Source organism: Mus musculus, chromosome 4, assembly GCF_000001635.26.
Source record: "Mus musculus strain C57BL/6J chromosome 4, GRCm38.p6 C57BL/6J".
Taxonomy (NCBI): domain Eukaryota; kingdom Metazoa; phylum Chordata; class Mammalia; order Rodentia; family Muridae; genus Mus; species Mus musculus.
Window position 1 is genome coordinate 123,361,506 of NC_000070.6, and position 12,277 is coordinate 123,373,782.

A 12,277-nucleotide genomic window follows, 5' to 3' on the forward strand; every position below is an offset into this window, starting at 1 on the left:
TTTATCTCCTTAAAGAAGGGGTCACCTTCTGAATACAGTGTGCTGGAGAGTTAAGAGGACCCCAGTGAAGACTAAGTCAAGCGTTAGAGAAACTCGTGCGAAGCGTCCTCATTCCGAGCTTCACAAGCTTAGGAAGAATGGAGTCTCTTCGTCCGTCCGGTCCTTACAAGCACACCCTAAATGTTCTGACTGTGATGTCACCAAGGGAAAAAGTCAAGCTGAACACACGATTAGATAGAATTAAAAGTTTAGTTGAAGAAACAGAAATTTAATCTCTTATCATGATTAGAAACGGTTCAATAATTATTCTGGACCTTAGAACAAATATGATGAGCTTTTATTGTCTCTGTTCCTACTGCCTATTCCCAGTTAACCTTAACAGTTGGAGCTTCCCTTTGTATAAATTGTCCTTTCCCCAAAATGAAGAGGCAACAAAAGAGAAGCAAACCAAGATTCCAAAACAAACACCAACCCAAGCATTAAAGAAATGGATTCCTAAGGTTATTTAAGGAGAATGTTGGGGGTGGGGAGGTAAAGAGAAGGACTTAACCTCTTAATTAGGATTTTCAAAGTTATAGGAGAGTCATAACTTTGAAACAGGGAAAAAACCTGAAATTGCAAGAAAGGATGTTTGAGGAGGACATACAGCTGTCCTTCTCCGTAGGCACTGTGTGCACTGGAAGAAGTCTGGAAGGTGCTTTCTCTTCCCTTCCCAATTACTTCAAAAGTTAAATAGTCTCACACCATTGTCTCATACAGCACTTAAATGTGCACACAGAGTGGCCAGACTGACACCAGTGGAGCAGTGTCAACCCTTCTCCAGCTGCATGGAAAGAGACTTTCTGAGAAGGAAGCTCGTCCCTGCCTTGGGGGGAGAAAACAGGTTCTGGGGATGACTGATGGGCCTCAGGTGACCTCAGGTGACCACAGGTGACCTCAGGCACGAGTCTGGGTCTTCTCTGGATAGCTAAGGAACAGAAAGCTATGCACCGGCATGCTTCCCAGGGTCAAGAAGGGAAGGTTACTTTTTTCTTAGAATACTACACCCTACAGCTTGCTATCCACTGATCTCATGGTTGTTTTCCTTAATATCACCCCACAGCTGTCTGAAGGATTCTAAATTGTTTGTGTTGAGCTGCAGAAATCCAAGGTGGCACTTCAGGTAGTGAGACTTAGCTTAGAGGCTGTGGGAGAGCCAGAGAACTCAGAGGCAGAGTTTTCATGCCACCGTTTCTTTCTCTCACAGGAACTGAGGGTCTAAGGACATTAGCTGTATGAGTGTGACCTGTGATCCGCCCCCCAGGCCTCCAATACTACATATACAAAATGGACTTCATAATTCTACTCACAGTATTAGAATGATTCATCAAATCCTCCCCGGGTCAATGGAGCAGTGGAGGAGGGTGTTAGTGCCCCATTAAAGGGACCCCAGTAGGTACAGTCATCGAAGGGAGGAGGCATGCTGGGCACTTGACTACAATCACCACTGACTAGTCTCGTAGTATTGAGAGCAGACTCTATGGATGCGCAGTGCAAGTGCTCGATCACTAAGATACACTATTAACCCTTTTATTTTCAAAGATTCAAACAGGGACTTGTTAAGTTTCCAGAGGTGGTTTCAAACTTGCCTCCCGAGTAGCTAGGAGCATAGGTCTGAGGGAGGTATCATGTATAGCTTGTGATGGTTTACTTAAAGCCAACTTGACTGTTCTCAGCTTTACATTTTTCTAGCCTTTGTTCTTCCCACTGGCCCAGAATATTACTGTAGTTAGTAATTATTGGAGTAGCTAAAATTTAACATTGATTGAGGATTTCAGATTAACTCTTCGTGTTTCTAACTTCCTGATAGACAGATTGATTTTACTCATGCAACTTCCTTTCACATCTGAGAGACAGCACCCAAGAACCCTCAAGAGATCTCCAAGGTTAGAGTTGCCAAGTGGAGTCTAGACTTCCCTCTAATTGAAGCGCATCTCATTTTGACCGGTTGACTATAATCTTAAAATGTTAGGCAGAAGTCAATTATGTTTTCTGTACATCTCAGACCTCTTTATAAATACCTGTATCTATTAAGTTAGTTCTTAGATAATATTAAGGTTATTTAGGGATTCTGACTCAAGTATATATTACAACATTTCTATTAACTATTAAAAGACTGGTAATGAAACAGAACCGTGCCAATGGTATTTTTGACCCCGAATACGGAAGTGTAAGACTGTGTCTTCACAGGTGAAATGGGCTGATGTCAGAGCCTCAATTTTCCCTGAGTCATAACAGTTATAACTCAGTACAGTTATAGCTCATTGCCTTTAGCTAGCCCAATTTGGAATGGAAAATTTCATTGTTGGCGTTTTAAAATTACAAAGCTGTATCTTTTTGCTGTTAAGATAGCTTTGTAATAAAAGTCTGCTAGTAGTTTCTCCACTTGGCAAGACAACCCAATGTGACCCAGGCATGCTTCCAGTTGTGTCCTTTCCCCAAAGCAAAGATCAGGCAACACCAGCTATAAAGACCACATCCACCAAGAAGGACATTGCAAGGCACACTGTACCTGATTGCCGAGGAAGAACTATAGACAGTAAGAGTAAAGGATGCAGGGAAAAAAAGAGAACATTTTTGTCAAATTAAAACTAAAAAAACAGCGATTTCATCACATTACCAATCTAAGTACACACAACACAGACCACATTTTTCCTGGGCATCTGCCACAGGACAATGATCTTACAAAGCCTGAAAACGGCCATCTAAATATTCTTTGCCAACCAGAGGTTTTTTTTTTTTGTTGTTTTTTTTTTTTCCTTAAAATTTCAGGGTCCCTTGACAAGCTGATGCATATAGGAGTCCTGGTTTATGTCTCTACTACATCCCTGACTCTAGTCCTAAGAGATGCTAACATTTAAGCATAGTTTCCTGTTACTTCTGATTATACCCAACAAGTCTTTCCAGGGAAGATCACTGAGCCCGGCTCTCCAGGGCATGTAGGTTCCAGTTGTAGCCTAACTCAGCACAGCAACACTAGCTATGTGTTGGGGGCTTTCACACATCGTCTTCTATTAGCATGGGAGCCAGTAGGCTCACAATGACCAGTTCTTGTGGATAAACCATCACTCTTTTTTTTTTAATGGAAAAAAATTAAAACAGAACAAAAAGCCCAAAAAACAAAACAACAACAACAAAAAAGAAAATGTATATGTGCACAAACACACCAGAGGACAATTTTGGGGTGCGTGTTTCCCCTTTAGGACTTGAACTCAGGTTGTCAGGCTTGGTGGCAAGCACCTTTATATACTGAACCATTCCCAGCATCCTGATCCATGCTTTTTAAAAATATCTGAGACATTTTTGTGATATGGCCTTGGTTAGCTGCGACTCACTATGTAGAGTTGGTCTTGAACTTGCAATGGTGCTTCTGCTTCTGCCTTTGCCTCCCAAGTTCTGGGATTACAGGAAGAATCTCAGACTCTGCTTCACAAGTCCTTTAATAAAACTGTTTCTAAAGGCACCTAAGGTTTTGCTCAGCAGTGAGATGAGGGCTATGAAATATTTTCTACCATGTCAACTATAAGCTACAGTCTACCTGGGTAATAATGGTAGCTTTTCAGATGGAACTACACAGGGCATGAAACTTGACACCTAGGGATGAAGGCCTGGGTTCTGGGCCTCTGGAGGCAGCAGGAGGGAACAGGCAGCATGAGCTGCTCTGCTGTGTGTCAGGATGACCCCGGAGGCAATGACCTCCACAAATGGTTGGCTTTTCTCTTCCTTACCCGGTATTTATTCTCTCCAATCTGTTCCACTTGGAATCTTTTTGCACACTTGCACTGAGCCACTTGTCTTGTGACCTGTTGGTTGATAAAGCAAGAGTGTAAGAGCAGAGAAGAGCTTTTTGTTTTAAAATGTAGAGAGGCTACTCATTACATTTTAAACACTTTGCCTTTTTCTTTCGGAAACAGGTTCCCATTCTCAGGCCCTGGCTGTCTTGTATTTGCAATGTAAACTAGCCTAATCCCCAACTCAGAGAGATATGCCTACGTTTGCCTCCCAGTTTCTGGATTTTTTTTTTGTTTTGTTTGTTTGTTTGTTTTGTTTTTCAAGACAAGGTTTCTCTGTGTAGCCCTGGCTATCCTGGAACTCACTCTGTAGACCAGGCTGGCCTCAAACTTAGAAATCCCCCTGCCTCTGCCTCCCAAGTGCTGAAATTAAAGGCATGTGCTTGGTTCATTTTAGGCTTTTAATACATGCATTAATCTTTTATTTGAAATAGCCATAACCCTACTTGAGATAAGAGATACTGAGAAAAAAAAATAGCAGATGAAAAAAAAATTTCACCATTGCTTCAAAATTCTTTAGAGGAAAGTGCTAATATGGATCTATCAAAACAAATTATGAACTGAGCAAAATATCTACCTAGAAGCCTGAAATTCCCAAGCGATCAATCTCTTTCCATATTTATGTGGTTCCAGGAATTGAATTCAGGTCATCAGGCTTGCATGGCAAATACTTTTACCCACTGAGCCACCTCAACAGCCTCATGAGAATTCACCCCTTTATGCTGCATCTGAAGTCCCTCCATGGATTGCACAGTACCGCAAACCTAAGTATGAGAGTTGGACCCATGCTCAAGACCAAGCTAGAACTCAGTAGTCAAAGGCCCCCTAGAGCTTGCTGAAACAGCATCCGAAGGCTAACCTGAAACATTAACTCTAAGTGATTGCTTCCCAAGATGATTCACATGTCTACATTCAGGACGGTATAAAGCTAAGGTCAAAATACTCTAAATTCTCCATACCTCATCTTCAATCTTATCTGCATCAGTTGTTGGCCGATAGGCATCCTTGTTGGGATGTAAGGCAGCCACAAATTCATAGTAGTCAATGTAGCCATCCCCATCTCTGTCAAAAATGTCGGCCACAGCTGTCATCTCTAACTTGGTGGTTGGGAACTCTGGGGAGAAGAGAACATGATTTGAAACATTGAAATACTACAAAGTGTGGAGCAGACTCAAGGAAAGGCCATCCAGAGACTGCCCCACCTGAGGAGCCATCCCATATACAGTTACCAAACCCAGACACTATTGTGGATGCCAAGAAGTACATGCTGACAGGAGCCTGATATAGCTGTCTCTTGAGAGGCAAATACAGAGGAGGATGCTTGTAGCCAACCTGACTACTGAGCATAGGGTCCCAAATGGAGGAGTCAGAGAAAGGACTGAAGGAGCTGAAGGGGTTTGCAACCCCATAGGAAGAACAACAATATCAACCATCCAGACCCCCACAGAGCTCCCAGGGACTAAATCACCAACCAAGGAGTACACATGGAGAGACCCATGGCTCCAGCCACATATGTAGCAGATGGCCTTGTCGGGCATCAATGGGAGGAGGGACCCTTGGTCCCAATACATGTGGCTGGTTGGAAATTATACACAATACCCAAAGAAAAAGAACTATACCTTGATTTTTCTTCTCCTAAAAAACAACACATATCTACTCTGGAAAACTCAGGAGAAAATACATTTTAAATATATAAATCGTTGGCTCAGTGGGTAAGAGTACCAGCTGCAGTTGTAGAGGACCCAGGTTTAATTCCCACCAATGTTGATTCACAATCATCTACAACTCCAGATCCTGGGGACCGGATGCCCTCTTCTGACTTCCAAGGGTATTTATTCAAGCATATAAACACATAGGCAACAACCAACCAACCAAACAAACAAAAACCCTCATACATAAAATATAGTGAATAAATCTAATTTTTAAAAAAGATACAAATCATTTTTAAAAATGTACCACCCAAGCATTAGTCAAGTTTTTAATATTTTATCAATAGACCCCTGACCTTTTTCTTTTTGAGTCAAGGTCTCATACAGCTCAGACTGGCTAAGGATGACCCTCAAGTTCTGATCTCCTGCTACCACTCCCCAAGCGCTGGGATTACAGATTTATACAAGCATAACCAGTATACGAGGATCAAATCCAGGGTTTCAGAGCTCTATCTCTAAAGCCGCCCCATTCCCCCTACCGCTATTTAAAAAATAAAAAAATCAGACTTCAGAGACAGTAAAAATATAATCAATATTATTGCCATCTATAAAATTATCACTTGTGTTAAGATTTATTTATGCCAGCACTGTTGGATGCTTAGAATGTCATTGCTCTGGAACAGCATCCTGTCCTGCCGACTTTACAGTCATGTTTGAAATCTTTTTATTCCTAGCAAAATGAGATTCTTCCATCCATGAAAACAGCAGACTACATTCAGCAGGGAGCTTCTCCAGTCTTACCTGAGAGACTACTTTGCCAGAATGTTATAACTTCTACCAAGTTTGAGGAATCCAGGTGTAACCTTTGTATAGAATAAAAATGTACTTACTAGATGCTAAAATGCCATCGATAAACTCCTGACGTGTTATCTTCCCATCCTGGTCCTTGTCAATACGCCGGAAGAAATCCATGACTCGAGATTTTTTATGATTCATCCAACGCATATACTTTTTCCTCCAGACATCAAAGTCAAAGTTGGCAAATTCTTTCAACTAGAAGGAAGGCAGAGGTGCAGGTAAACCCTGCTGTTTTGGATCCAGAGCATATCTAACTTCTCAGTCATTCAGTAAAGCCATGCAGGCCTTCTGGGGGCTGGGGGGGCACCAACAATGCTATCTACATGTTGTCTCATTGTAGAAGCACATTTGCCTCCTTCACTTAAAGCCATGGTTGTTTAAACAAGCTGTGATGTAACAGAGGAGCAAGAAAGACAGTAACTGAACACAGCTCTGGAAGATAAGACGCACTCAGAACAAAAACAGGGAAAGCCAGTCTTGCTTTCTCTTTGGACTTTTCCAAGGAACATCTACTTAGATGTAAGGGATGGATTCTATCTCAAAGGGAAGGTCTCAGCACCCTCTCTTCTGCTGTATGGGAAGGCACTGTAAATACACACAGGACCCATATCAAGAGGCTCATGTTTCCCATCATCTCCTGAGATCTTAAGGTCTGAGATGGAAAGCATTAAGAATAAACCCCACATCCAAGCATGTTTCTTTGGAATTTCACCAGAGGGAGCAAATGCTCACCCAACATCTGTATTAAATAGCTGACTGGTAGAAAGCAGGCATGTACAAAGGGGGTTTTAGCTACTTGAACCATGTTAGTAATTCACATTTAGAATGACTTAATGGCTCAACATTTCCCCCTTTGGTTTTTCAAACTTCAAAGTTGGAAGGAATTGGGGGAGGGGGGGGAAGAGAAGGCAGCAAGAACCAATGTGCTTAAAATGCAACTGACCTACGGAAGTAACAACAAAAACACAGAACACTCACTTCCGGGCATAGCTGCTTTGATATGCACAAATAAAAGAATATACAAGATATTAATTAGATGCTTGTGTTAGAAAGGAGGAAGTGCAGTACCATATATCTTAAAAAGTGATACTTCACAACTGTCTTGCTTTTCATGATCTATTGGAGGCTAATAAAGAAAGAATATAAAGCTGATTTTTGCTGGGTGTGATTGCACACACCTTTTAATCCCAGCTCTTGGGAGGCAGAAGCAGGTGGAGAGCTCTATGAGTTCAAGGCCAGACTGGTCTACAGAGCGAGTTCCAGGACAGCCAGGGTTCTGCTACACAGAGAAACCCTCTCTCACAATAAACAAACAAACAAACAAGTAAATAAATAAATGATTTTTCTTTAATAATTGTGATATACCTATTTATTTTATCTATGTATCTCTTCATATGACAGAATCACTAACAACCTTTTCTTTCTTTCTTTCTTTCTTTCTTTCTTTCTTTCTTTCTTTCTTTCTTTCTTTCTTTCTTTCTTTCTTTCTTTCCTCCCCCCCCCCCTTTCAGATAGCCCTGGCTGTCCTCTGTAGACCAAGCTGGTCTCAGACTCAGAGATCCTCCTGCCTCTGCCTCCTGAGTACTGGGATTCAAGTGTGTGCCTCCATCACCCGGCTTCCCTTTTATATAATTAGCAACCTCCTGAAGCTTTGTATCTGAAACTCAATCACAGCAAGCTATTGAGGAAAAGCACACCACTGCTCCCCCCCCCCCCCATATGGATGGAATGTCTGATTTATGGTTTCATACAACCAGACGGTACGGCCTCCTTTGTTTGAGTGTTTTCTTCAGATATCTTTTCTTATTCAGGGGCTTGAAGGAAGGAATATGAATGAGTGAAGGACTAGTTTTACTTCTGAAGAAGATAAAGGCTTATGGCTCATACTAAGAGGGCTTTAAAGACTATGTTTTGATTAAAAACAAATCAAAGCTACATGAAGGTCACTTGGTGGAGCATTACCTCCTCCAGTCTGTCCAAGGCATCATTCAGCTTCCGCTGACGCTCCAGGGCTAACAGCCACACCTGCTGCCACCGGGCAGAGAGCTGGTTGATTCGTGGGTTTTTTGCTTCAGACTGTGAGAGGATTGGCATGGGGGGAGGTGTGGGTTGATTCAAGGACTTTCCTAAATGGAAAAATAATCACAAGATTAGAAATGCTGGCTTTGTCACTGCATAAGGAAATGGCTGTATGCTCAAGGCTATCCTTGACTGTACACTGAGTTTGAGGCTGGCCTATGACATGAGATACTGTCTTAAAATCAAGAAAGCTATATATATGACCTAGATTCTCACACTGTCTCCATTTGGTAACTGAAGAGGCAGGAGTGGCAACACTAGCACAGAGGCACACAAACTCCAACACTGCTGCCTCCCTGTGTACCCAGCTCCCACACATATCTGGTCACCTCAGCCTTAGTGACATGGACACAGCAACACAAACCCAGCAGTGGACTCCCCAAGGAATTATCTTACAACTCGACCAGCGCAACGCAGGTACAATGGAAAGGCCACTGCTGAACAACAGAACAGGCTTCACCACCTTGTAGCTTCATATTAATTACCCCAATACATAAATATTCCAAGCATTGTTAGAAAAGTAAGGCTTCAAAATGTGAGATTGTGGTTCAGAGTCAGTATGATTTGGGAAACCCAAACACAATTCTTATGATGGTACTTTGTGAATTTCCATCTGCAATCAGCAGGAAGGAAGCAACCTAGAATAGTGGGGCTGGACACATACTGCTACCACTGCGGGATTTCTCCATGAAAGGTGCATGGGTGGGTTCTACACTCTTCCTCTTATATGTCTTGGTGACCCTGTCCACGTCAGGTTGTTTGCGTGTCATCTCCTCCATAAATGACTGTAAAATATAAAAATTAGGAAAGAAAATTTAGAATTTTCTTCATCTAAAATAGAAAGTTCTTACTAACAAAGGCCAAACCCATGGCAAACCGTCCAAGTGAGAGACTGCTCTGTGTAATTTCTCACCCCTTTAAAGTGGGCTGTGAGTATAACTCAGCGGTAAAGCATTTGCTGAATACATGCAAAGCCCTGGATTCAAACACCCCACATACAGAAAGAAAAAAAGAGAGGCGACAGAAAAAGAACTCAAGAATTGGGAAGGACAGCTCTGGGAGAGGGTAGAGTCAGGACAGAACAGGAAGCCTGAGAGTGCTGGACCAGGGCTCTTCATTCACTGAAGAGAGGGTCCAATCAAAGGGTCAGCACGAAGTGAGGCTGGAGGGGCAGGCAGGAGAGGCCTGTGTCCAGCTAAGGGATCAGGATCGTACTGCTGAGAGCAGTCGGGGCAAGTGAAGGATTTTGATACACGAAAGAGACATGAAGCACCATTTGTGAGAGGAATCACTCTTCCTCGAGTGTGAAAGCAGTGGCAGGAGATGGGCTAGGAATTCTCTCATTTAATTTCCTGTTGCTGTGATAAAATGATGTCAGGCCAATAGGCTTTTGGATCCAGCAAAGGTCAGGCTTCTAGTGACCTGCCAGTGAAGCTGTGAATGGCTGTTCCCTGGGTTATACTTCACCACTTTTTTTTTTTTTTTTCCCCAAGACAGGGTTTCTCTGTATAGCCCTGGCTGTCTTGGAACTCACTCTGTAGACCAGGCTGGCCTTGAACTCAGAAATTTGCCTGCCTCTGCTTTACACTTCACTTTCTAAGACTTTGAACTATTTCAGCTAATGGCTTCAGAAATACAATGCAAAGAACTGAATTGTGATTTCTGCATGATGAAACTTGAAGATGTTGCCCCATGCCTTGATTCCTAACTCATGAGAACTGATACTCAGAGCTGCTGGAAGCTGCTACCTCTGCAGTGATAATACAGCAATTCTGTAGCAAGGATAAAGGGGATCCCCGGGTGAAGGGCATGTGGCCCAGGACACACACAGGACACAGAGAAGCAGGTACCTGATGCTCAGTGATAAGAGCTTTAACTCTGTCTATGTTCTGAGGGATGGGCTCCTGATCCCGCTGGATTAGGGTGGTCTCAGCCCACTGGATCCATGCCAGAAGTTCTTCCAGGAGCTCAGCATTAGCCACTAGTTCTGACAGAGCAGTTTCCAGGCGCTGTTGGTGCTGCTTTGCCCACGTCAGGACCTTGGGGAGAAAGACACCATGATGTCTTTCAGAAAAGCACAGCTTTTTGCTTGTTTGTTTCAAAGCCCCTGTTCTATCTGATCACATAACTTTACTCAGAGGAGAGACCAACTTAAGCAGCCACAGATTCCTCTCTGACTTCAGCTGACAAAGCTCAAGAACAAAAAGCCATTTCTACCAAAAGTAAAGCCAGCACATTAAACATAAACTTCTCATGAAGGAAGGAATTAGAACACAAGATGTCTGCAGAAGTAACTAATGAGCCCCTCACTACACTAGTGTTCCACTGGCCATCACTTCAGCCTTCACTGAAACGCAATCGATCGCTTACAGTGAATGAAAGACCCTTTCTCTGATTGACTCGGCGTATTGGGCTGGTGGAGACTCACCTCCTCGAATCGAGCTCTGATGATGGTGATCCAGTGCTTGATGGTCGTGATGCAGTCGGGATGGCAGACAGCCAGGATGGCCTCTCCCATCGCCACTGCTGTGTTCACATCTACCCGCTTTTCTTCTACTTTCTTCATGAATTCCTAAACAAACAAGAGCCAAAAACAAAAACTAGAGAAATCTACGTATCAGAACCATTAGTTTATAGTAAAAGGAAAAAATGTTTCATCATCATCATCATCTTCTTTTAAAAAAAGGTTTCTTTATTATTATATCTAAGTACACTGCAGCTGTCTTCAGACACACCAGAAGAGGGCATCAGATCTCATTATGGATGGTTGTGAGCCACCATATGGTTGCTGGGATTTGAACTCAGGACCTTTGGAAGAGCAGTCAGTACTCTTAACCACTGAGCCATCTCTCCAGCCCCATCTTCTTCTTCTTATGTGTCAACACAGACCTTGAAAAAGCCTGTATCTAGGTGTTGCTGGCATGATCTGTCAAGGCCTATAGGACACAGGAAACTAAGAATGAAGACAAAAAGACTAGGGACACCGGTGTGGCTCTATTCCTTCTGCTCCTGTTTCTATTTTCAGTTTCTCCCTCTCTTATTCATATTTATTTCCATCTTAGTAAAACATCTATTTTATGTGTATGGATATTTTGCCTGTACGTATGTGTACGATACTGGAAGAGGCCCGAGAGGGTGCTGGCTCTCCTGGAATGAAGTTACAGACAGCTGTGAGCCACCACATGGGTGCTGGCAACTGAATGTCTGCAAGCAGCATGTGCTCCTAACTGCTCAGCCGTCACACCAGTCCTCTTATTCCTGTATTTTAAAGCATATTTTGGAAAAATATGATGACAGTCATAAAACACTGTATTTTGAAATTCCCCCCTCAACAAAATGCAACGATAAAACTAAGATTAAAGTAACTGGCTAGGTAACATGAAACATTTCCTCACTTCCGTAAGAGTTGGACAAACCTCTAGATGCCATGTTATAGTATACAGTGTGCTGAGTGGTTTTAGGAGATCAGACAAGGACCAAAGGCCAGTAACAAATAAAGGCTAGTCAAATAAAGGCATGCGTAGGTGAGAAGTAAAATGGATTTGAATATGATAACATACACTTACAATCCGAGAATTGTGATAGTGTGTTCAAGGGACTCCCTTGGGAGTTCAAGGGTAATCTGGGTACATACTAAGAACCTGTCTCAAACTCTAGCCAACCAACAAACAAAAATCAGAAAGGGAAATGTTGTACAGTTTCTTTTAGAAACTATGTTCATTAAGTTCTTTAAGGACTATACTAGTTTAAAGCCAACAAGAGGGGCCAGAGCGATGACTCAGTGAGAGATAACTCAGTGAGAGATGACTCAGTGAGAGACGACTCAGTGAGAGACGACTCAGTGAGAGACGACTCAGTGAG

General features: G+C 42.6%; 1 protein-coding gene across 11 annotated transcripts in view; it reads right to left on the reverse strand.

The window, feature by feature from the left end:
• The window catches only part of Macf1 (microtubule-actin crosslinking factor 1), a 338,170-nt gene that overhangs the window by 11,873 nt on the left and 314,020 nt on the right, over positions 1-12,277 (reverse strand). For 4 of the 11 annotated variants that reach the window (NM_001199137.1, NM_001199136.1, XM_030253097.1 and 1 more), the window contains 9 exons: positions 10,845-10,988; positions 10,267-10,455; positions 9,081-9,201; positions 8,300-8,463; positions 7,316-7,327; positions 6,370-6,532; positions 4,790-4,944; positions 3,768-3,842; positions 2,552-2,569 (listed from right to left, as the gene is read on the reverse strand). In NM_001199137.1, coding sequence (NP_001186066.1) covers positions 2,552-2,569; positions 3,768-3,842; positions 4,790-4,944; positions 6,370-6,532; positions 7,316-7,327; positions 8,300-8,463; positions 9,081-9,201; positions 10,267-10,455; positions 10,845-10,988 — 1,041 coding nt within the window. Of the gene's footprint in view, positions 1-2,551; positions 2,570-3,767; positions 3,843-4,789; positions 4,945-6,369; positions 6,533-7,315; positions 7,331-8,299; positions 8,464-9,080; positions 9,202-10,266; positions 10,456-10,844; positions 10,989-12,277 lie in introns of all 11 variants that reach the window. The other 7 variants (XM_011240415.2, XM_011240418.2, XM_011240414.3 and 4 more) reach the window with 2 other exon arrangements.